The sequence below is a fragment of the Ranitomeya imitator genome, chromosome 5 (assembly GCF_032444005.1).
Source record: "Ranitomeya imitator isolate aRanImi1 chromosome 5, aRanImi1.pri, whole genome shotgun sequence".
Classification (NCBI taxonomy): Eukaryota; Metazoa; Chordata; class Amphibia; order Anura; family Dendrobatidae; genus Ranitomeya; species Ranitomeya imitator.
The window spans coordinates 167,128,117-167,152,684 of record NC_091286.1 but is presented as its reverse complement, the minus strand read 5'-3'; the positions used below and the strand labels follow the sequence as shown (position 1 = coordinate 167,152,684).

Genomic DNA, 24,568 nt, shown 5'->3' with positions numbered 1-24,568 from the left:
AACCTTTATGACATCATCGTCGCCATGGCAACCATTATGACATCTGCGTCGATACTGTGCCCGTCGCTGAATTATATATATAATTGTGGCCCGATTCTAACACATCGGGTACTCTAGAATATGTATGTAGTTTATTTATGAAGATTTAAGAATGCAATGAATTATCATAAAATTTTATTGCTCATAGAACTTAATACAATTGAACGAAATTATTAAACAGATCATTAAAATATATAAACCATTACATGAATATCTTTAACTGTATTGAACGTGTTCAGTAAATGTGAGTGATCTGTCACATGATGACTGACAAACTGTTCATTAAACGTGACTGAACTACGTTGCGCTGTGACTGACAGAACTTATTCAGTAAACGTGAGTGAACTACGTCGCGCTGTGAGTGGGGGGTAAATTCTGCGCCAATATCTCTGATTGGTAGTGGCCGGCCACAATTAATCAGCGAAGCTTGGTTCAAATTCGCGGCCGGACTGCGCCTGTCGCTGATTAGTCACGCCAGCCGCCTGCGACCAATCAGCAACGCAGGATTTCCTTTACAGACGAACAGACAGTTAGACGATTAGATAGATAGATATGTGTAATTTTTTTTATATTATACAGCAGCAGGTATTTAAAAATGTATAAGCCCAAATGCAGTTTCCTATGCTAAAGAATTGCAATGAATCCAATATCTTTTTGAGAACTCTGCCTTATAGCAACAGCCTGGGTGTCCACCACCCTGGTTTCTGTGAGATCACCATGAAGCGTGAGTTTTTCCAGTAAACTGTCTCGTATTGCTTTTTCAACTGGAAAATAAAAAAGTTATGGCTCTCGGAAGAAGGGGAGGGAAAAATAAAAGCTCAAAAAAAAATGTAACAGATTCTGGTTTTGCTATTATCCTAAGTCATGTGACAAGGCTCGTTAAAGAGTCGACATTGACTGTTAGGATTGCTACTTCCAATAGGTGGCACTAGAGTTCTAGTCCTCTTCCTCTCTGAAGAGACAATTTGCATATTTCCCAGAGGAGCATTGCGGCTTTAAGTCTCCTCACCTCGACATGCTTATTATGTCACTCTCTGCAAGGAGAATTGATACTTCTTGGATCCCCAAAAAAATTTAAAAATTGTTTGTCCCTTAAGGGGTCAAAATGCACTTAAAGAACTTTTGGACCCTTTTGTTAGTACTACTTTAAGGCGGCAATGAAGCAATCCATTTTTATACATATGTACTCGTCAAGCTTACTGTTTGACTGATCTCCACACTTCTCCAACAGAGACAGTACAGCGTCAGCACAGAGGTCCTGGGAGACGCCTCCAATGGGGAGACATCCGGAGCAGCAGCCTCTGTCCGAGAAGTTTTGGTGGAGAATGACGAAGAAGAGCTAACGCTTAAATATGGGGCAAAACATGTGATAATGCTCTTTGTGCCGGTCACACTCTGCATGGTTGTGGTGGTTGCGACAATAAAATCCGTCAGCTTCTATACTGAGAAAAATGGACAGTTGTAAGTAGGCTTTTTTTTTCCAAGTTGTAATTTACATTTTGCTGTTGTGCATTACTGGCTACATATATTGGCCCTTTCATCATGGAAACTTGAGGCAATGCGATTTTGCTGTCGTATGTACAGTGCCGGCCGTTGTGAAGTCACAATGACAAACGAAGAAGTCAAACAGTCTGTTCCTTATTGGTAATTACTGCTGTTATACGGAGCAGAGTGTTCTTGAGTTTCTTCTGGCTTTCAGATGTTGCTTTGGAAATTGGTGAGGTCCTTGCTGACCCCTTGCCTTAAGGCATGCTACAAACATGTTCAGTGTTCCCGCTCCACATGTCTGTATGTAGACCACTGATGCAGCTACCTTACACTTACTGTTACCAGTGTTTTCTGCTAACTTCAGCTCCAATGCTTTAAAAATGAAAAAATATATTTTTGAATAACAGACTTTAAAAAAAAAAAATAAAAAAAAAATGTACAGGTGATCAGAAAATACTGCTCATTGGACACTGTGTACTTGTGCAACATCCAGAATTTACAGCATAATGGATGGGATATTAAGAACTGTCATGGTCACTATGCGTCCACAGACACCCATGGATCACCAACAGAGATGGACATGCGACGCCTCTCTACAGACCGCAGCATGTCAATTTCTTTTGCAAAGAAGCGAGTCTCCACAAGAGAAATGTCACCCATAGAATGTATTGACTCGGTGAATCCGTACGGTTTAGTGAACACATGCGGAATCGCCTGCGTTAAATAGACGCCAGCGCTTTGGACGCAGCAGACATGCATGGTGTCCAAAGTGCTGCCACTTCCGGATCGTCTGCACATACCCTTAGGCCAGGTTCACATTGCGTTAACAGCAGCCCGTTCAACACATGCGTTAACGGGCTGCTGTTCACGCAAGGGCCGATATGTCATCGCGCTAGCGCAGATAGAGCTAGCAGATGCTCTATCTGCGCTAGCAGTGACCGACCCGGACATGCTGCAGCCCGCGTCCCAGGGTCCGTCACTCAATGACGGCACATCGCTAGCGCACGCCCATTATTGGCATGCACTAACGATGCGTCCAACATTGGACTCAATGGTGGCGTTAACGGACTGCGTTACACCGCGTTATGCCGCGGTGTAACGTAGTCCGTCTAACGGACGCCAGTAACGTAATGTGAACCCAGCCTTAGGGTACCGTCACACAGTGCAATTTTCATCGCTACGACGGCACGATTCGTGACGCTCCAGCGTCGTAACAATATCGCTCCAGCGTCGTAGACTGCTGTCACACTTTGCAATCTACGACGCTGGAGCGATAATTTCATGACGTATGTGCGATGTAGAAGCCGTTGGTTACTATGCGCACATCGTATACGATATATGTTACACCATGCAATCATGCCGCCACAGCGGGACACTAGACGACGAAAGAAAGTTTCAAACGATCTGCTACGACGTACGATTCTCAGCGGGGTCCCTGATCGCAGGAGCGTGTCAGACACTGCGATCTCGTAACTATATCGCTCGAACGTCACGAATCGTGCCGTCGTAGCGATCAAAATTGCACTGTGTGACGGTACCCTTACTGTCAGACTCATTATATCAGCAGATTGCAACAATGGTTTCCTGTAAATCTGAATGGCTAGAAGAAAAGATTTCTCTGAAACACTGGAGATCTGGCCAGGGACCATAGCTGGAGGCAAGCGGAGTCCAGCGCTGCTGCCAGCCTGATTTTCTCAGCGGTGCTCCAGGTGATTGACATGACAGATGTGAATTGCCTCTACTAACACCATATTAGCCTCGTCTACCGCTATAGTGCCCAGCTGGATCCTCAGATTTCAGAGATCTACATGCCAACCTAAGCAGTTTGTTGGGTGGAACACACTCCCAGGTTCCCTTGAGGCTGTGAATCAGGCCCACAGTCATCCCCATGCTTTTATAGCACTAAGTAAAGACATCTGACCTAGTCTTCTGGTTAGAGATGAATTTCTTCTGCTTTATTGTGACACTGTTTATTTTGCTTTTTAGAATTTACACCCCTTTTTCTGAAGACACCCCATCTGTTGGCCAAAGACTTCTGAACTCTGTGTTGAATACGATTATTATGATTAGTGTTATCCTAGTGATGACTATATTTCTGGTGTTGTTATACAAGTATCGCTGCTATAAGGTGAGCAGTTATTCTATTACCTCTTGTAATGCAATAAGTTATAGCTGTAAAACCTATATACAGTTTTCCACTTCACTTCTTTTTCTTTTTTTTTTTTTTTTTCTTTTTGTTGTTTAAAATGGCTTGGTAAAGCCTGAAACTCATCTGGCTTGTGATGAGTCTAGAAAATGAATAATCATGGACTCTATAAAAACTGCAGCTGTCATGTTACATGAAGTAATCCCATTCTCTGTTGTTTTCCATGACCCTCCTTTTTTTTTTTTTTTATTTTTTTTATTTTATAAAGTAAATAAAGTCGCTTTATAACCGCTTCCCGCATCATGACCTACTATTACATCATGGTGCTGTTCTGTGGGGCAGGCTCAGGAGCTGAGTTTGTTCTAGGCAAGTGCCACCTGTGTTATTCAGCCAGCGCCTGCTTCACCTATTGACACTATATATACGGTGTATATATGTATCCGTTACATATTCAAAAGCTTGTACATCGTACTGTCTAGTGATACTAAATTCCAAAATCTATTTTTTTTTCTTTAGTTTATTCACGGATGGCTCATTCTCTCATCGTTGATGCTGCTTTTCATGTTCACATACATGTATCTCTGGTAAGTATTTGTTGCCATTTCAGATTACAGGTATTTATTTTCCTATTACATGGGGCTGATCAACAATGACCATCAAAGCAAAGGCTGCAATGAACAGCATTTCGTGCTCTATTCCAATTTGTCAGTCTAAAGCTACCATATATTCACAAGTTGCATTTTTGCAACTTTTTTATGCAAATTTTCTGCTGCATTTCACAGTACCAGCAAAGTCAATGAGATTTCTGAAATCTAATGCACACAAATTTTTTTTCCTTGTTAATGACTTTTTTTTCATAGGATCTGCATATTTGAAAAATGCAGCATGGCACTTGTTTCGGCTATTTTTGCACCATTTTTCAAAATGCAAAAACTTGGAAAAAAAAACACAGCAAAAATTAAGCAAAATCTGCTTAAAGCTGCAAAAACGCAATGTGTGAACATAGCATAACTCAGTTTGTTTGTTTTTCCTTATGTTCTTGACGGCACCAAATCCTCTTTCTCCTTTGCCTCATTGGGGGACACAGGACTGTGGTTGTATGCTGCTTGCCACTAGGAGTCTAAGTTAACACAAAGTTAGCTCCTCCTCTGCAGTGTACACCTTCCTGCTGGCTCCTAGAGAACCAGTTCATGCTTAGTGTCCGTAGGAGCATGGGTCTGCTATTCAGACCAAAAACTATTTTTTATTTTAACTTTTAATTTTTAATTCTTAAGATTTTTTTTTTTACCTGGATGAAGGGGCGACTGATCCTTTCAATGCTCCGATCTCACCAAACCAACAACAGGCGAGCATGTGGAGTGTCGCCTCCACATATCCTCTTCTGCGGCGTGGGATTGCCATGCCTGGGCTGAGTTTTAGGGGCGACGGTCCCTTAAAGGGCACCGATCTCCCCGCACCATCAATAGACGAGCACATGGAGTGTCGCCTCCATGTACCCTCTTCTGCAGCCAAGCCTAATGCCGGCCAACCAGCCCTGTCCACCAGGATTGAACCCCTTGGATGCACAGAGGCACCTTCCATTTTGGCTTCTGTGCAGCCCCCACTGCTCCACCACTTTCAAGCAGATGAAGCAAGGAGGCGGACCGTTCCTGTCTATCTCACTATGACAGGGAGAGTGGATTGAGGGTTTTTAAACTTATCCCTGCACCGTCCAAAAAATCACCAGCGACAGCAGCACAAAGGAGGTACCTGCAGCATCATCCGAGGGACATTCATTACACAGGATCTGGGTAGGAGTCTCTCCCTCTCCATTTCCTGATTGGGGGGGCACATAGGAGTGGATTATGTCCCAGCCTCAGGCATCCTCTAGGTCCAATCAGCAATGGAAGGGCCTGCTCAAACAGTCTGGATCTAAGGGATCTAGGTCCCACAGATTTTCCGCCCAATCATTCATGGGGTTATCCGGTCGACACCAGCAGGGTAGGTGGTCACCTACTTCTGTTTCACAAGGTCTGGCTTTCAGCCGTTCACGACAAATGGGTCAGAAACCTGGTGTCTTCCGGATACAAAATCGATTTTTTTTTTTTTTTTTTTTTTGCGTCCCCCGGCTCGTTTCTTTCCTTCCCGACTTCCAGCATCAAGGGCAAAGGCTCTATCCTGAGCCATAGACTCTTTGTGCCGCTATGGCGTAATTGTCCCGGTTTCGGAAAATGAAAGGTTCGAGGGATTCTACTCCAACCTATTCGTTGTCCCAAAAAAGGACGGAAAAGTGAGACCCATCCTAGACCTCAAACTTCTAAACAAGTTTGTTAAGGTCCTTCATTTCCGCAGGAAGTCTCTGTGTTCGGTCATCCTCGATGGAAAAAGGGGAGTTTCTAGCATCCATCGATATTCAAGATGCTTACCTGCACATCCCGATTACACTTACACACACACACACACACACACACACACACACACACCAAAAACTCCTGCGTTTCGCCATTCACGAACAGCATTTTCAGTTCACGGCCTTGCCCTCTGCCTTCACTACCGCTCCCAGGGTCTTAACAAAGGTCATGTCAGCCGTCATGTCCATCCTGCTCTCTTAGGGCATGGACGTACTACCCTATCTGAACGACCTCCAGGTCAAGGGTCCGTCTTTCCACAACTGCGCGGAATTCATTTGTATCACTTGCGATACTCTTTCTCATCTGGGTTGGCTGATAAACATAGCCAAGCCTTCCCCTGTTTCAGCTCAGCAGATATCCTTTTTAGTCATGACCCTGGACACCTCTTGAGGGTTGATGATGATTCTCCCTCAAGACAAAGTTCTAGCCCTTCAGCAAGGAGCCCATGCACTCTGTCATCCCCTTATTCTGTCCGCTTTGCCATGAGGGTATTGGGCAAAATGGTGGCTGAAATGGAAGCGGTTCCATTGCAGCCACCATTTTTCCCCCACTGCTGCTTCTTCCGAGAGACATCAGAAAGATCAAAGCAGAAGGGGTTCCAGTGATCCTGGTCGCTCCGTTTTGGCCACGCCTGTCCGACTCCAGTCCGCAGGATAGAAAGGGCTCTCCATACTCTGGATGTAGTCAGAGCTCTGAGAAGGTACGTATCGAGGATGGTGTCCTCCCGAAGGTTGGATTCTTTGTTCGTGCTTCCTGAGGGGCACAGGAAGGTGCTAGCCGCTTCAAAGATAGCTAGGTGGATTAGTTCCACAATTTAGGAGTCATACCGCATCAGAAGTAAGCCTATCCCGGCGGGGATCAGTGTACACTCCACTCGGTCAGTGGGTGCTTCCTGGGCCATTTGGCAGCAGCTGTTGGCGGAGCAGGTCTGTAAAGCCATGACTTGGTCCAGCCTACATACTTTCTTGAAGTCGTATAATGTTCATACCCAAGCTTTGCCTGATGCGGGGCTGGGCAGAAGAATTCTGCAGGCTGTGGTGGCGCACATCTAGGCAGTTGTTACGTGAAGCCTGATGGTTTTCTGTTGTTTTTTTCCCACCTAGGGACTGCTTTGGGACGTCCCACAGTCCTGTGTCCCCCAATGAGGTGAAAGAGAAACTGGGATTTGTGTACTCGCAGTAAAATCCTTTTCTCAGAGCCACTACTTGGGGGACACAGCAGTCACCCTGTTGGCCTAATGGCTGGTGTTTTTCGTTAGATTGGCATGTTGTATTCATATGTTAATGTTCTCCTATTGCTTTTGAACTGAACTGGTTCTCTAGCAGCCAGCAGGAGGGTGTATACTGCAGAGGAAGAGCTAACTTTCTTTGTTGGTGCAATAAACAAGAAACAAGAAGACAAGCACTCACCATCTGTGCAAAAGGTCTTTCCTTTATTGAGGCTTCATGTTAAAAAAAAAAAAAAGCAGGATACAGCAGGGAGAACCTGAGGTTCCTATGACGACGATCGTTTCGCTCTAGTGAGCTTCTATCACAGTGATCAAAATAAAAAAAAAAATAGTAAATGAACCCCCCCTTTATCACCCCCATAGGTAGGGACAATAATAAAAATAAACAAATTTTTTTTTTCACTAGTTAGAACTAGGGTTAGGTATGTGCACACGTATTCTGGTCCTCTGCGGATTTTTCCGCAGCGGATTTGATAAATCCGCAGTGCAAAACCGCTGCGGATTTATTGCGGATTTACCGCGGTTTTTCTGCGGATTTCACTGCGGTTTTACAACTGCGGTTTTCTATTGGAGCAGTTGTAAAACCGCTGCGGAATCCGCAAAGAAGTGACATGCTGCGGAATGTAAACCACTGCGTTTCCACGCAGTTTTTTCCGCAGCATGTGCACAGCGTTTTTTGTTTCCCATAGGTTTACATTCAACTGTAAACTCACGGGAAACTGCTGCGGACCCGCAGCTGCGGAAACGCTGCAGATCCGCAGCGTTTTCCGCAGCATGTGCACATACCCTTAGATTTAGGCTATGTGCACACGGTGCGGATTTGGCTGCGGATCCGCAGCGGATTGGCCGCTGCGGATTTGTTGCAGTTTTCCATCAGGTTTACAGTACCATGTAAACCTATGGAAAACCAAATCCACTGTACCCATGGAGCGGAAAATACCACGCGGAAACGCTGCGTTGTATTTTCCGCAGCATGTCAATTCTTTGTTCGGATTCCGCAGTGTTTTACACCTGTTCCTCAATAGGAATCCGCAGGTAAAATCCGCGCAAAAAACACTGGAAATCCGCGGTAAATCCGCAGGTAAAACGCAGTGCCTTTTACCTGCGGATTTTTCAAAAATGGTGCGGAAAAATCTCACACGAATCCGCAACGTGGGCACATAGCCTTAGGGTTAGGGTTGGAATTAGGGCTAGGGTTGGAAATAGGGTTAAGATTAGGCTTGTGGTTTGGGTTATGGTTAGGGGTGTGTTGGGGTTAGGGTTGTGGTTAGGGGTGTGTTGGGGTTAGGGTTGTGATTAGGGTTATGGCTAGAGTTGGGATTAGGGTTAGGGGTGTGTTGGGGTTAGTGTTGGAGTTAGAATTGAGGGATTTCCACTGTTTAGGCACTTCAGGGGTCTCCAAACGCAACATGGCGCCACCATTGATTCCAGCCAATCTTGCGTTCAAAAAGTCAAATGGTGCTCCCTCCCTTCTGAGCCCCGACGTGCGCCCAAACAGTGGTTTACCCCCACATATGGGGTACCAGCATACTCGGGACAAACTGGGCAACAACTATTGGGATCCAATTTCTCCTGTTACCCTTGTGAAAATAAAAAATTGCTTGCTAAAACATCATTTTTGAGGAAAGAAAAATGATTTTTTATTTTCACGGCTCTGCTTTATAAACTTCTGTGAAGCACTTGGGGGGTTTAAAGTGGTCACCGCACATCTAGATTAGTTCCATTGGAGGTCTAGTTTCCAAAATGGGGTCACTTGTGGGGGGTTTCTACTGTTTAGGCACATCAGGGGCTCTGCAAATGCAACGTGACGCCCGCAGACCATTCCATCAAAGTCTGCATTTCAAAACATTACTACTTCCCTTCCGAGCCCCGACGTGCGCCCAAACAGTGGTTTGCCCCCACATATGGGGTATCAGCGTACTCAGGACAAATTGGACAACAACTTTTGTGGTCCAATTTCTCCTGTTACCCTTGTGAAAATAAAAAATTGCGGGATAAAAAATATTTTTTGAGGAAAGAAAAATGATTTTTTATTTTCACGGCTCTGCGTTATAAACTTCTGTGAAGCACTTGGGGGTTTAAAGTGGTCACCGCACATCTAGATTAGTTCCATGGGAGGTCTACGCGACATGGTGTCCGCTAACGATTGGAGCTAATTTTCATTCAAAAAGTCAAATGGCGCTCCTTCCCTTCCGAGCCCTGCGGTGTGCCCAAACAGTGGTTTACCCCCACATGTGAGGTATCACTGTACTCAGGAAAAATTGCCCAATAAATTTTAGGATCCATTTTATCCTGTTGCCCATGTGGAAATGAACAAATTGAGGCTAAAAGAATTTTTTGGTGAAAAAAAATACTTTTTCATTTTTACGGATCAATTTTTGAAGCACCTGGGGGTTCAAAGTGCTCACTATGCATCTAGATAAGTTCCTTGGGGGGTCTAGTTTCCAAAATGCGGTCACTTGTGGGGAAGCTCAAATGTTTAGGCACACAGGAGCTTTCCAAACGCGACATGGTGTCCGCTAAAGATTGGAGCCAATTTTTCATTGAAAAAGTCAAATGGCGCTCCTTCCCTTCCGAGCCCTGTTGTGCACCCAAACAGTGGTTCCCCCCCACATATGGGGTATCGGCGTACTCAGGACAAATTGTACAATAACTTTTGGGGTCCAGTTTCTCTTTTTACCCTTGGGAAAATAAAAAAAATGTTGCTAAAAGCTCATTTTTGTGACTAAAAAGTTAAATGTTATTTTTTTCCTTCCATGTTGCTTCTGCTGCTGTGAAGCACCTGAAGGGTTAATAAACTTCGTGAATGTGGTTTTGAGCACCTTGAGGGGTGCAGTTTTTAGAATGGTGTCACTTTTCGGTATTTTCAGCCACATAGACTCCTCAAACTGACTTCAAATGTGAGGTGGTCCCTAAAAAAATAAAATGGTTTTGTAAATTTTGCTGTAAAAATGAGAAATCTCTGGTCAAATTTTAACCCTTATAACTTCCTAGCAAAAAAAGTTTTTGTTTCCAAAATTGTGCTGATGTAAAGTAGACATGTGGGTAATGTTATTTATTAACTATTTTGTGTCACATAACTCTCGCGTTTAAGAGCATAAAAATTCAAAATTTGAAAATTGCGAAATTTTCAAAATTTTAGCCAAATTTCCATTTTTTTCACAAATGCAAAAATTATCGACCTAAATTTACCACTAACTTGAAGCCCAATATGTCACGAAAAACAGTCTCAGGATCGCTAGGATCCGTTGAAGCGTTCCTGAGTTATTACCTCATAAAGGGACACTGGTCAGAATTGCAAAAAAACGGCCAGGTCATTAAGGTCACAATAGGCTGGGTCATGAAGGGGTTAATTATTTTAAGTTTATTCAGTGTTTTTCAGTCAAGTGGGCGGTTTTAATGAGTGACTGACAACTTTCTACTTATACTTGTACACACAGTTGTCAATCACTGAACAAAGCCGTCCACTTGAATGAAAATTCCAAAAATATCAGCGATTTAAATGAATAAAATTTAAGGTTATACTGAATCTTTTCCAACAAACCTATATATCAACATGCTCACCTCCTCCTGATCTGTAACCTGCAGACTGAGCTGAATTTTCACTGTGACAGGATCCCTTTAAGTGAGATAAGTAATTAAATATTCTAGAAGTGCTTCAAAGGGAGAGTACCTCCTCAATGTATAGTATCTAATGTGTGAGGTCTGGAAGAAAAGAACACTCCTTTTACTGGATTGTTTATGCCATTTCACAATGTATAGTGTGGGTTCACTAAAAATGTAAATTTCAGTTTTTTCACAGTACTTAAAAAAAAATAAAGAAAAATTAGACCTAAAGCTGCGTAACTATTTTTTGTTGTTGTTTTAATAACTGGAATTTAGCACTGCATAAATGCAGAATATATCCATTGATGACAAATGGTAAACTCACTCGCATATGAAATTACAATATACAAAGATGAAATATTAATTACGAAGTGATCATAAGAGTTCTGCTGTGTCAAGTAAACATACATACAGTGGCAGCAAAAAAAATCAACATTCAAGTGTTTTAATTAGTATTGAGTAGTGAGAGCAGGAATTTGATTGCTTGCTATGATCATCTAAGCCAGTTTTGCTATTAGACTGTTTTTGATGATCTCCCCATTGTGAGCATTTTTAGAAAGTGAAATCATGATCAGACACAGGTCCCCTGAACCCAAGTCTAGTGACATGGATAGTGAAGAAGGGGATTCAGATACCTCTAATTCATCATCAACATTATCTTCATCTTCTTCTGGGGGTCGCAGTTGTTTTCTGCTAGCGGAGACAGCCTCATCAAGGCGGTTAAGAACACTATGAGATTAGCTAATTCTCGCCCCCCCAAAAAACAGTTCAAGATATTATGTTCGGAGGCTTTGAGCAGAAAAAGAACCTTCCCGCTTAACGAAAAAATCCAGGCCTTGATTAAAAAGGAATGGAAAAAACCCGTAAGGAAGGCTCTTACATCCAAAAGGAAATACCCTTTTGAGGACCCAACATTCTCCTTTTGGGAAAAAGCACCAAAAATAGACATGGCAATCGCCAAGGCATCCAAAAAGTTCGCCCTCCTGTTCGAAGATATGGGAGTCTTAAAAGACCCCATGGACAAGAAGGCAGATGCATTCTTGAAGGGTTCATGGGAAGTAGCCTGTGGGCTGAAACCAGCAGTAGCCGCCGCCTGTACGTCCCGTTCCCTAATGGTCTGGTTGGATCAGCTGGAAACTCACCTTAAAGGAAAAACATCTTGAGACATTATGATGAACACTTTGCCAGTAATGAGGGGGGTGGCAGCTTTCCTGGCAGATGCGTCTGTAGACTCTGTCAGACTTGCTGCCAGATCAGCAGTCTTTTCTAATGTGGCTAGTCGAGCCCTTTGGCTTAAATGTTTGCCGGGGGATCTCAAGACCAAATCAAAGCCATGAACCATCTCCTGTGAAGAATAATTCCAATTTGGTTCCACCCTGGATGACATCCTAGATAAGGCAGTGGATAAGAAAGTCTTTCCCTATCCTCTCTAACCTATACTACAAGCGGCTCTTTCGGAGTAAGAGGTTTATCCGAAGAAAGCCACCGAGAACACAAGATAGATGGGAAGACAAAAGAAATAAGAATAAGGGGTTCATGTTCAGTAAATGCCCCACTGATAATAAAAAAACCCTCCCAATGAAGTCTTTCCCCAGGTGGGGGGAAGATTGTCCCTCTTTCTCTCAGCCTGGGAGAAGATAACCAACAGCTCCTGGATACTGGACTTAATAAAATTGGGACTAAAGCTCAAATTCCACAACCTCCCTCAATCATCGTTTCTAATAACATCTTGGAGATTCTCAATGGAGGAACAACTAGCTTTAGAACAAGAGGTTACGGGACTGTTGAGGAAGGGGGTTCTTCTGTAGATTCCTCTCCAAGAAGGAGGAAAAGGGTTTTACTCCCCCCTCCCCCTTTTCCTCAGAAGGAAACCAGATGGTTGCTTCAGGACAATCATAAACTTGAAAAGTCTGAACAAACACTTTAGTGCAGCCATTCAAAATGGAGACAATAAAAACGTCAGTAAAAATGTTTCCACTCTGTTTTAATGCTGTGCTAGATCTAAAGGATGCATCCACAGAGACTACCAAAAATTCCTCAGGGTAGCTGTCTAAATCAAGGGGGTAATAAGGCATTACCAATTTGCAGCCCTTCCCTTTTGGGCTGGCCATATCACCTCGAGTGTTCACCAAACTTGTAGCGGAGGTAATGGCTCACCTAAGAGAACAAGACACCCTAATCATTCTAGATCTAGACGACTTCCTGATAATCAGCAACTCCCTCCAACATTGCAAGGCTCAGTTGGAGAGGGTCATGCGTCCAAATTAGTACCAAGCCAGGTACAGGAATATCTGGGCATCATACTAGATTCCATCCATCAGGAGTGTCGTCTACCCTTAGGGAAAATCCAGAAGATGGTGGGGTTGGTATCTCGATCAAGGGATCTCCCCTCCATATCCTTACGAGACGCAATGTTCCTCCTGGGGTCCATCACAGCATGCATCCCTGCGGTTCACTGGGCCCAAATACACACGAGGGAACTGCAATGGGAAATTTTTGTCAGCAGAACTTTCACTAAAAGGAAATTTAGAAGGTCAGTTCAGTATATCATCAAACACAGCACTCTCACTAGAATGGCGGATGAAGACGAGCAATTTGACCCAGGGTGTCTCGTGGGTATTTCCGGTCTCAAAAGTTGTGACCACGGATGTAAGCCCCAGGGGTTGGGGGGCGCATCTGAAGGATCTCATAGCACAGAGGGTCTGGTCAGATGACCTGAGGGCAGCATCTTCAAATATGAAAGAACTACTGGCAGTGAAATGTGCACTCTTAAGATTCCTGAACTCCCTTCACTCACATCATGCCAGGGTATTCTCAGACAACCAGGTAGTGGTAGCCTACTTAAATCAGCAGGGGGTTACCCAATCCCAATCCCTCATGGAAGTAACAAAATCAATCTTTCAACTAGCCGAGGACAACCTGGGGTCTTTGACGGCTCTTTATATAAAAGGGGTGGACAATTACAGGGCAGACTTCTTGAGTCGGTCTCGCCTCAGACAGGGAGAATGGGAATTAAGCCAAACCATGTTCAATCAGATCTCAGAAAGATGGGGGACACAGACATAGATCTGTATGCGAACAATCTGAATTGAAAGGTGGACACCTTCTGCTCCATAACTCCATTAGGCAACCCTGTTGCGTTGGATGCATTCCTGATTCCATGGAACTATCGGCTAGCATATGCATTTCCCCCAATTGCACCAATCCCAGCAGTCCTGAGGAAAATACAGGAAGACAGAGCTTGTGTAGTCTTGATGGCCCCCTTCTGGCCAAAGAGGATTTGGTTTTCATGGGTAAAACCGGGATCACACACAGCGAGATACTTGGTAGCAAGTTTACATATGACAGCCTGGAATTTGAAAGGGGACTTCTAAAGGATAAAGGGTTCTCGCCAAGCCTGGTATCAACCTTACTGCAAAGCAGGAAACCGATAACCACCAAACAGTACGGTAAAGTCTGGAAAAAATTCTTCTCATCATCAGGCTCTAAAGTAAATGAGGGAGTTCCACTTAGAGCCATATTAGAGTTCCTGCAAAAGGGTTTTGAACAAGGTCTGGCCACAAGTACCCTAAAGGTTCAGGTCGCTGCCTTAGGGGCTTTATTCATTTATGATCTAGCAGGGAATCGTTGGGTTTCCAGGTTCATTAAAGCGGCAGAAGGTCTAGACCCCTTCTCTTGCGGAATACTCCACGATGGGAATAAATTAAGTCCTTTCAGCCCTAACTTAATCTCCCTTCGAACCCTTGGCAGATGCTCCCTTGAGAATCTTGTCCCTCAAAACATCTCTATTGGTAGCTCTTCAGCACTCGGGGGTCAGTGACATCCAGGCATTATCAGCTAGCCCCCCTTTCACGCAGATCTTGGATAAGAGTTGTTCTCAAAACGGACCCAGCCTACCTTCCAAAAGTAGCTTCTCGATTCCATAGGTCACAGGAGATTTCCCTTCCTCCTTATTTTGGGGTTAGAACAAAAGGAGCGAAGAAATCTTACACTCGTTAGATGTTAGGAGATGCCTGATTAATTACCTAGAGGCCACTAGAGAATGTAGGAAGGATTGATCTCTTTTTGTATGTTTTCAGGGTTCTCTGAAGGGGAATAAAGCTTCCAAAAGCACATTAGCAAGATGCTCAGAGATGCCATCAACCTGTCACATACATCGCGTGGGGTGTCCGCTCCGGAGAAAATTAGAGCTCACTCAGCGAGAGCAGTAGCAGCCTCCTGGGCGGAAAGAGCCGGTGCTGAGTTCCCGCAAACTGCAGTACTAGTACGGCGGCACGATCACGCGGCCTCACAGTGAGAGCGGCGGCGATTGCATGTGAGTGTCAGCTGTATATGACAGCTGACACCCCGCAGCAATGCCCACGATCGGCGCTAGCGCCGATAGTGGGCATTTAACCCCTCTGATGCTGCTGTCAGTAGTGACAGCGACATGGAGGGGCATCGCTCAGGGACGGGGGGGCTCCCTGCACTCTCCCACCAGAACAACGCGATGCGATTGCGTTGTTCCGGTGATCCGGAAGGAGTCCCTGGATCCAAGATGGCCGCGGAACTTCTTCCGGGTCATGAAGTGAGGTGGCTAGTCGGTGCCTGCATAGAGCAGGTGCCGGAAAGCCTCCTGCACTGCCTGTCAGATCGCTGATCTGACACTGTGCTATGCACAGTGTCAGATCAGCGATCTGATCTAATATAGTGATGTCCCACCCTGGGACAATGTTAGAAAGTAAAAAGAAAAAAAAAAAATGAATGTACAAAAAAAGTTAAAAAAAATCCCCAAATAAAGAAGAAAAAAAAAACAATATTTCCCAATAAATCCATTTATTTATATGAACAAAAAAAAATAAAAGTACACATATTTGGTATCACCGCGTCCATAATGACCCGCTATATAAACCTATCCCACTAGTTAACCCCTTCAGTGAACACCGCGAAAAAAAAAGAAGTCAAAAACAACCCTTTATTATCATACCGGCGAACAAAAAGTGAAATAACAAGCGATCAAAAAGACGGATATGAATAAACATGGTACCGCTGAAAACGTCATCTTTTCCCGCAAAAAAAAAGCCACCATACAGCATCATCAGCACAGAAATAAGTTATAGCTCTCAGAATAAAGCAATGCAAAAACAATTACTTTTATATAAAATAGTTTTTATTGTGTAAAAGCACCAAAACATAAAAAAGATGATATAAATGAGGTATCGCTGTAATCGTACTGACCTGAAGAACAAAGCTGCTTTATCAATTTTACCACACTTGGAACAGTATAAACGCCCCCTAAAAAATTCAGGAAATAAAAAGCGATCAAAAAACGTTATGTGCCCGAAAATGGTACCAATAAAAACGTCAACTCGTCCCGCAAAAAACAAGATCTGACATGACTTTGTGGGCCAAAATATGGATAAATTATAGCTCTCAAAATGTGGTGATGCAAAAACTATTTTTTGCAATAAAAAGCGTCTTTTAGTGTGTTACGGCTGCCAATCATAAAAATCTGCCAAAAAAATGCTATAAAAGTAAATCAAATCCCCCTTCATCACCCCCTTAGTTAGGGAAAAATAGTAAAATTAAAAAAAATGTATTTATTTCCATTTTCCGGCTTGGGTTAGGGTTGGGGCTAAAGTTAGGGTTGGGGGTTAGGGTTGGGGCTAAAGTTAGGGTTTGGATTACATTTACGGTTGGGATTAGGGTTAGGGGTGTGTTTGGGTTAGGGTTTCAGTTAGAATTGGGGGGTTTCCACTGTTTAGGCACATCAGGGGCTCTCCATGGCGTCCGATTCCAGCCAATTCTGTGTTAAAAAACTAAAATGGTGCTCCTTCCCTTCCGAGCTCTCCCCTGCGCCCAAACAGGGGTTTACCCCCACATATGGAGTATCAGCGTACTCGGGACAAATTGGACAACAAATTTTGAGGTCCAATCTCTCCTGTTACCCTTGGGAAAATACAAAACCGGGGGCTAAAATATAATTTTTGTGGAAAAAAAAAAGAAAAAGATTTTTTATTTTCACGGCTCTGCATTATAAACTGTAGTGAAACACTTGGGGGTTCAAAGTTCTCACAACACATCTAGATAAGTTCCTTGTGGGGTCTAGTTTCCAATATGGGGTCACTTGTGGGGGTTTCTACTGTTTAGGTACATCAAGGGCTCTGCAAATGCAACGTGACGCCTGCAGACCAATCCATCAAAGTCTGCATTTCAAAACATTACTACTTCCCTTCCGAGCTCTGCCGTGCGCCCAAACAGTGGTTCCCCCCCACATATGGGATATCAGCGTACTCAGGACAAATTGGACAACAACTTTTGGGGTCCAATTTGTCCTGTTACCTTTGGGAAAATAAAAATTTGGGGGCTAAAATATCATTTTCGTGGAAAAAAAAAAAGATTTGTTTTATTTTCACAGCTCTACATTCTAAACTTTAGTGAAACATTTGGGGGTTAAAAGTGCTCACCACACATCTAGATAAGCTCCTTAGGAGGTATTTCCAAAATGGTGTCACTTGTGGGGGGTTTCCACTGTTTAGGCCCATCAGGGGCTCTCCAAACGCGACATGGGTTCCAATTTCAATTCCAGCAAATTTTGCATTGAAAAGTCAAATGGCGCTCCTTTCCTTCCGAGCTCTGCCATGTGCCCAAACAATGGTTTATCCCAACATATGGGGTATCGGCTTACTCAGGGCAAATTGTACAACGACTTTTGTGGTCCAATTTCTCTTGTTACCCTTGGTAAAATAAAACAAATTGGATGTTAAGTAAAAAATGTGAAGTGTTCAAATTTTTTTAAAACATTCCAAAAATTCCTGTGAAGCACCTGAAGGGTTAATACGCTTTTTGAATGTGGTTTTGAGTACCTTGAGGGGTGCAGTTTTAGAATGGTGTCACTTTTGGGCATTTTCTGTCATATAGACCCCTCAAAGTCACTTCAAGTGTGAGGTGGTCCCTAAAAAATTTTATTGTAAAAATGAGAAATCGCTGGTCAATTTTTAACCCTTATAACTTCCTAACAAAAAAAATTGTTTCCAAAATTGTGGTAATGTAAAGTAGACATGTGGGTAATGTAGTTTATTAACTATTTTGTACGATATGACTCTCTAATTTAAGGGCATAAAAACAAAAAGTTTAAAAATTGCTACATTTTCAACATTTTCCCCAAATTTCCATTTTTTTCACAAATAAACGCAGGTCAAATCAAAGAAATTTTACCACTATCATAAATTGCAATATGTCACGAGAAAACAATCTCTGAATCACCAGGATCCGTTGAAGCGTTTCAGAGTTATGACCTCATAAAGTGACAGTGGTCAGAATTGAAAAAAATGGCCTGGTCAGGAAGTTGAAAACAGACTTCGGGGTGAAGGGGTTAAGGGAGCTAACAAACACAGTAGAAAGCGGAAGAAAATGTTGTAAAAATATGAAAAAAAGCTCGTAAATTCAATTTAACCCATTAAAAATAAAGAAATAAAATACACATTTTTATATCTCTACTTCTAATTAACCCTATTGGTAAACAACATAATCGGCAAAAACACCAGAATTAGTTTTTCAGACGCCACGACACTGAAAAATAAATACAATATCAGGTGATCAAAATATCGTATCTACCCTAGCACGGTAAAAATAAAAAATCAGCTTGGGGTGCAAAAAATAAGTCCTTACACAGTTATATCAGGCAAAAATTGAAAACATTACCGGTCTAAGATAATGGTGACGCAAGCAACTTTTTTTTTTTTTTTTTTTTTTGCCACCTACATAAAAAAAAATTTGGCATCTCTAATCGTACAGACTTGAAAAATCTAATTGCCAGGTAATTTTTACCATATACCATCACATGATAAAATGAAAGGGGGCATTCAAAGAGCAACTTACTCTGCAAGAGAACAAACCCTCATATGGCTGTTTCAACTGAAAAGTAAAGTTACAGCTCTTGGAAGAAGGGGAGGGAAAATTAAGGTAAAAATTTGCCTGGTTGGAAAGAGGTTAAGACAGATATATTACAAATTTGCTTATTTCCATGTGTTTTACTGAATACTGAATAAATAATGTAATTGATGCTTACTCTTTTAGGCCCAAATTGTTAGCATTTTAAGTAAAAAAACAAAAACAAAGCAAATTATCCCTGAAGGTGGACGACCCATGTAAGGCCACCCAATGAAAGGACATTCTTAGTAACCCAAAAAGAGAGGATGAGTGTGTTGTCATAGGATACTAGATCAGTAAAATTAACCATTTCACCTGCCTCCAAGCAAGGCGCGCTAGTCTATCCATTGGTATTAATCTAAATTAAGAGGAGATTCCAATAAGCCCAGCAAACATGTTGCCTTTGCTTGAGCCAAATGGTGCTCCGAATTCGGTCACTGTCTGCCAGGCACAAATGTACTCAGTGGTTTTAACTGACCTATTAGATAGTAAAGAAGGAAATCAGGCACAGCCACTCCTCCCAAAATATAGGTTTATGTTGAGTGGCTAATTTACATTTGGGACTCAAATTGGTTAGCCATGAAAAGGAAATGATTAGCAAGATACCGTATTTTCCGGCGTATAAGATGACTTTTTAACCCCTGAAAATCATCTCAAAAGTCAGGAGTCGTCTTATACGCTGGGTACGGTGTGTGCAGGGAGCGGTCCTGGATGGTTCCCAGGATCTGGAGGAGAGGAGACTCTCCTTCAGGCCCTGGGATCCATATTCATGTAAAAAAAAAAAAAAAAGAATAAAAAATATTGATATACTTACCCTCCGACGGCACCCGGCTCTCAGCGGTGCAAGTGGCGGCCTCTGTTCCCAAGGATGCATTGCGTGAAGGCCGGAAGTGACGTCGCGTGACCGCGACGTCATCTCAGGTCCTTCGCTCAATGCATCCTTAGGAATGGAGGCGGCCGCTTGCACCACTAAGAGCCATTGGCTGTCGGAGGGTAAGTATATCCATATTTTTTATTACATTGCGAGAGTCAGGGTCTCTGTTTTTCCCTCATTATTCTATCAGATTATATAGCAAGAACCTGCTGAAATATTTAATAGCCATGGTAGTCATTATGTCCTCCAATCAAGATATTCTCTATTTTACCTTGACGAGAGCTGACAAAGGGTTAATCCATCTTCCTCTTCTCCCTTATCAAACAAAATGCCCTTTTGATATTCAGTAGGTTTCAAGATTCCCCCCCTTCCCAACTCCATGGTGCACTGTGACTTTCAAATGGCTTGCTTCTGGCAAACTACTAAGGGGAGGTCCAGCATCTAAAATCTATTTTCTAAATCTGTATCCTTATACCCTAACCACTCTTGTAATTTGCTTATTACACAATACCCTACACTTTATCCTATCTAGCTAATCCCTATTTTTTTCTTTTAATACTTGTGACTGGTAAAGTACTGGAGAGGAGATGTATTACTACGCTTAATGGCGTTCGTAATGTGAAACCCAGAGTATTTTCCTCCAGCACACTACGTGTTGTAAGGATTAAGCTAAGTTGCATATATGAGCTGGCCTTTATGTGGTCATCCATAGATTAGGTGGGAGGATGTCCGCCTTATCTCCACCTGCATGCTGACACCGCCGTGTGCTGACTTGGTGTGTTATGTCACAGTCATGTGATCAGTCACATGGTCTGGGGTTTAAATAGCTGGCCTCTAGAGGCAGTCTTTGTTCAGCAGGGCTGGAAAGAACATCCTCCAGTGGTTTTTCTCTGTTGATTTACTCAGAGGGCTGTTCTGTGTTTTGTTTTTATGTTTTTCCCCAGCTTGGCTTATGCTGCTTAACCAAGTACGTTCTTAAAGAGACAATGTTCCGTTTATACCTCTGTGTCTGGCCGACTGAGCTGTCCACACATACTGTACCACATACTGTACTTCCTTTTACATTAAGGCTGTGTGCACACATTGCGTTTTTTTTCGCTATAAAAACTCATTAAAAAATGCGTACATTATGCATCCCATCATTTTGAATGCATTCTGCAATTTTTGTGCACATGATGCGTTTTTTTCCGCGAAAAAAACGCATCGCGGTAAAAAACGCAGCATGTTCATTAATTTTGCGGAATTTTGCGTTTTTCACGCTATTTAATGCATTGGGAAGCTCTGGAAAAAAAACGCACAAAAAAGCGAGAAAAACACGAAAAAAAAGCATGCGGATTTCTTGCAGAAAATGTCCGGTTTTGCTCAGGAAATTTCTGCAAGAAATCCTGAATGTGTGCACAAAGCTTTAGTCTTAAACGTGATGTCACAGGAGGCAATGGTGGCTCTCTGTGTACCTTCAGTGTCCATCACCCCTCCCGGAACAGTAAGTCACAGGGGGAAGTGCTACAGTTACTAGTTTCTTGATTTCACCCACTCTGAAGACGTACTGGGTGCTGGACGCTGTGGGAGAGGTGAGTGCAGTGCCAATATTCTGCTTATAACTAGTGATGAGTGCAAGTGCTCATTACTTGCGTTTTTCCTAGGGTGCTCGGGCATGCACTGAGAATTGCTGGTGCTTGGGTGTCATGTTCCAGTCCCCACAGCCATTTGTTTTGTTAGACAGAAACAAAACATGCAGAGAGCTTGCCAGTGTTTGGCAGGCAATCCCCACATGTTTTGTTGCTGTCTTATAGCTGTGAACATGCAGCCATGGGGCTCGAACATGACAGTCGAGCACCAACAATACTCAGCACAACTCGAGAATAGAAGACTTCATCAGGGAGTGGAGATGGAAGCAGTGAGTGACACCAGCGCTGCCCCCTGATAACTATTCGTTTGATAGCGGGTGCTAGACTCGGTGAGGCGGTTAAGAACAAAGTGCATTTTAATCAATAGATCTTGGAATAATATACTCCTGCACGGTCCGACACAACCATTACACAGTACATAGCAGGGACACATCTGTAAGATTATCTCAGCACAGGAACATGTTTAATACCTCCAGTAGTGGAACTGTTATTCCAAGATTTATTCGTTTAAAATGAACGGTACTTTGTGTGGGAAACCTCTTAACTGCTATACGAAGAGTCTTGTTGGGTCTCATTTTTGCACACATATGAGGCAGTTGGTGGGGATAATATTGTGAGGGAAACGGTAATAATGTGGTTGCGTCCCTCCTTTTTATATAGCAGTTGGAAATAAGCCCCAATAATGAGTTCTTATCAGGGTTGTCCAAAAGTGTAAAACTATAAACTAGTTTATTACAGACCATAGAAGCAGGGGTTCTTTGTATGCTAACAGCGCAGGGAACGTCCAATATTTAATGACGCTGGTCTATGGTTATATCGTATGTCCCACCCTAAGGGAGTAGAAGCTGGGTATGGAGAAATATGGCGGCACAGCACTCACCCTTAGCCTTTGTTGGTTCAAAGGGGCCCAACAACCAAGGATGTCTATCGGCGATACGAACACCAGACTTATTCACTGAGAGGACAACCCCAGCAAAGAAGGGGCATGGCAGACATGGCTAAAACAGCACACTGAGGATCAGGATCCTTCCTGAGTTCACCACATCCAACAGCGGCGACAGAAGATTTGGGAGGGCACAGCCAATCCGGGCGAGGCTAGACTGCAAGCAACTGAAGGCCCAGCAGCACAAGGAGGATCCACAAGGGACACAAACTCTGGATCAAGCCACGGAGATAATCTGGATGATGCAATAGCATGCAGATCCAGTAATGGACGGTGAACTTGGATCTCTTCAAAATTCACTGGCCTTTGCAGTTGCCGAAGGAAAAACCAAGTAAATATTGGAGAGCTGGGTTAGTATTCATGCTCGTGACCAGTCTAGGTCATCAAAGGAGCTTAATTGGTGAAGATTGTGCAGAGCTTCTAATATTATGCCTATAAGCATTCACTAACACATCTGCTCAGTACAACAATAAAGCCACAACCCCCTATTTTTTTGTGTAATTGGAGCTGCACTGTACTTACTTTGTTTCTTTAATTGCTCTAAGTGTACATTAATAGAACTTAAAAAAAAAAAAAAAAGCTACAAATAGAGATGTTAGTAATAACTTTCATGGTGTCAACCAAAACCCTGCTTTTCTACTTTTATAGTGAGGTTTTCAAGACGTACAATGTAGCGATGGACTATCCAACCTTGTTCATGGTCATCTGGAATTTTGGGGCAGTGGGAATGATCTGTATTCATTGGAAAGGGCCTCTTCAACTGCAGCAGGCTTATCTTATCATGATCAGTGCTCTGATGGCTCTGGTATTCATCAAGTATTTGCCAGAGTGGTCAGCTTGGGTTATTCTTGGCGCCATATCTGTTTATGGTAAGTAACTAATTTCTATTGTTTTTAAATTATTGCCATAATGTCTGTATAATTGCCAGATAATGTGATGCCAATTTTTTGTCAGATACTGGCAATAATATAGGTTTGTCAGTAACTTTCTTAATTTTGATCCTGCTCATTCAAGAATACAATAATTTGGTCCCCGTCACTTAATTCAAACTGCAGCCTGTCCTAGTTGTGAGTCAAGCCTTGTTGCAGCCTAAAAGGAACACAGCTTGATAAGTGGGTCCAAGCTGACAAGACGAGTATCGTAAATACGCATTTCTCAGTTAGCTCTCGGTGCAGAACTGTTACATGAGAAGAAGTAAATCGTCTTGCTAACTGACAGCACACAGTGGACTGAAGCTGGAGAAGATTGTTTATGCCCAGTCAGCATGAAGATTTATTTCTTGTCATGTTACAGCCCTGCTCTTGCAGATCAGAGATGTGTATTTACGATACTCTTTATCTGTCTCTCAAGCGGTGTTTTAGACTGCAATCTGTTCTTACACGTGACTAGGACAAGCTGCACCTTGGAATAAAATGGCTTTCGTCACTATTCATTTTGCAGAACTTAAGTCTTGTATGATCACCCAATAACCAGCTATTGATAGGTTGGATAGGTACTTTACAACTGAATGATGGTCCACATGTGACTGGATATCCAGACCTGGACTGACACATGTTTGCACCATACCGTCAATTACAAGCAGAAACTGTTTCAGAAAATGCTTTTTTGCAGCATTTTTTTTTAGTCCCAAGGCATTTTTAAAGGCTTGTTTTTGTTTTGTTTTTTCTTTGAATATCCTTTCCAGTTTGATTTGACTGCCTACTTTTTAGAGGTTTCTTTCAGGATTCGTTCACTTCAAAGAAGCTACATTCACCTTATTTTATCCTTAACAAAACAAATTTTTCAGAACCTCGTCATAAAAAAAAAAATAGTTAAGACGAGCTCCTCACATTAGCAGCACAGTGTGTCTTTGATGCAAACGTACCCGCTTTGTTTTTTTAAGCAGAATTTGCTTCAGGTAAACATGGGCCATGTTTCACCTTAGGCTGGTTTCACATTTGCGTTTTTTGACGCTACGTTTGTAACGCATATAAACGCATGCGTCTTGTTTTCCTATCTTTAACATTAAAAACACATGCGTTTTTTTTGTACGCGTTTGACGACGCATGCGTCGTTTCGATGCTTGCGTCTTGGCACGGAAATGCAATATGTAGTAATTTCTAGAGGCGTTTTTTTGCCGCAAAAAAACGCATGCGTTCGATTGCGTCAAAAAAAGTATTGCTGTCTATGTAAACGCATGCGTTTTTTAACACATGCGTTTTTGAACGCATGCGTTTCCATAGAGAAAAACAAATCTAGACACTGATAAGCCACCCCCCACCATCAAGGTGATAAAGGGATCCAAACCCTAACCCCAAAGGGATCCTAACCCTAGC

General features: G+C 42.8%; 1 protein-coding gene across 4 annotated transcripts in view; it reads left to right on the top strand.

The window, feature by feature from the left end:
* LOC138681628 (presenilin-2-like) overlaps positions 1 to 24,568 on the top strand; it is a 142,817-nt gene that overhangs the window by 48,099 nt on the left and 70,150 nt on the right. For all 4 annotated transcript variants that reach the window (XM_069769294.1, XM_069769296.1, XM_069769295.1 and 1 more), the window contains exons 3-6: positions 1,271 to 1,500; positions 3,514 to 3,655; positions 4,190 to 4,257; positions 22,902 to 23,122. In XM_069769294.1, coding sequence (XP_069625395.1) covers positions 1,271 to 1,500; positions 3,514 to 3,655; positions 4,190 to 4,257; positions 22,902 to 23,122 — 661 coding nt within the window. The remainder of the gene's footprint in view (positions 1 to 1,270; positions 1,501 to 3,513; positions 3,656 to 4,189; positions 4,258 to 22,901; positions 23,123 to 24,568) is intronic.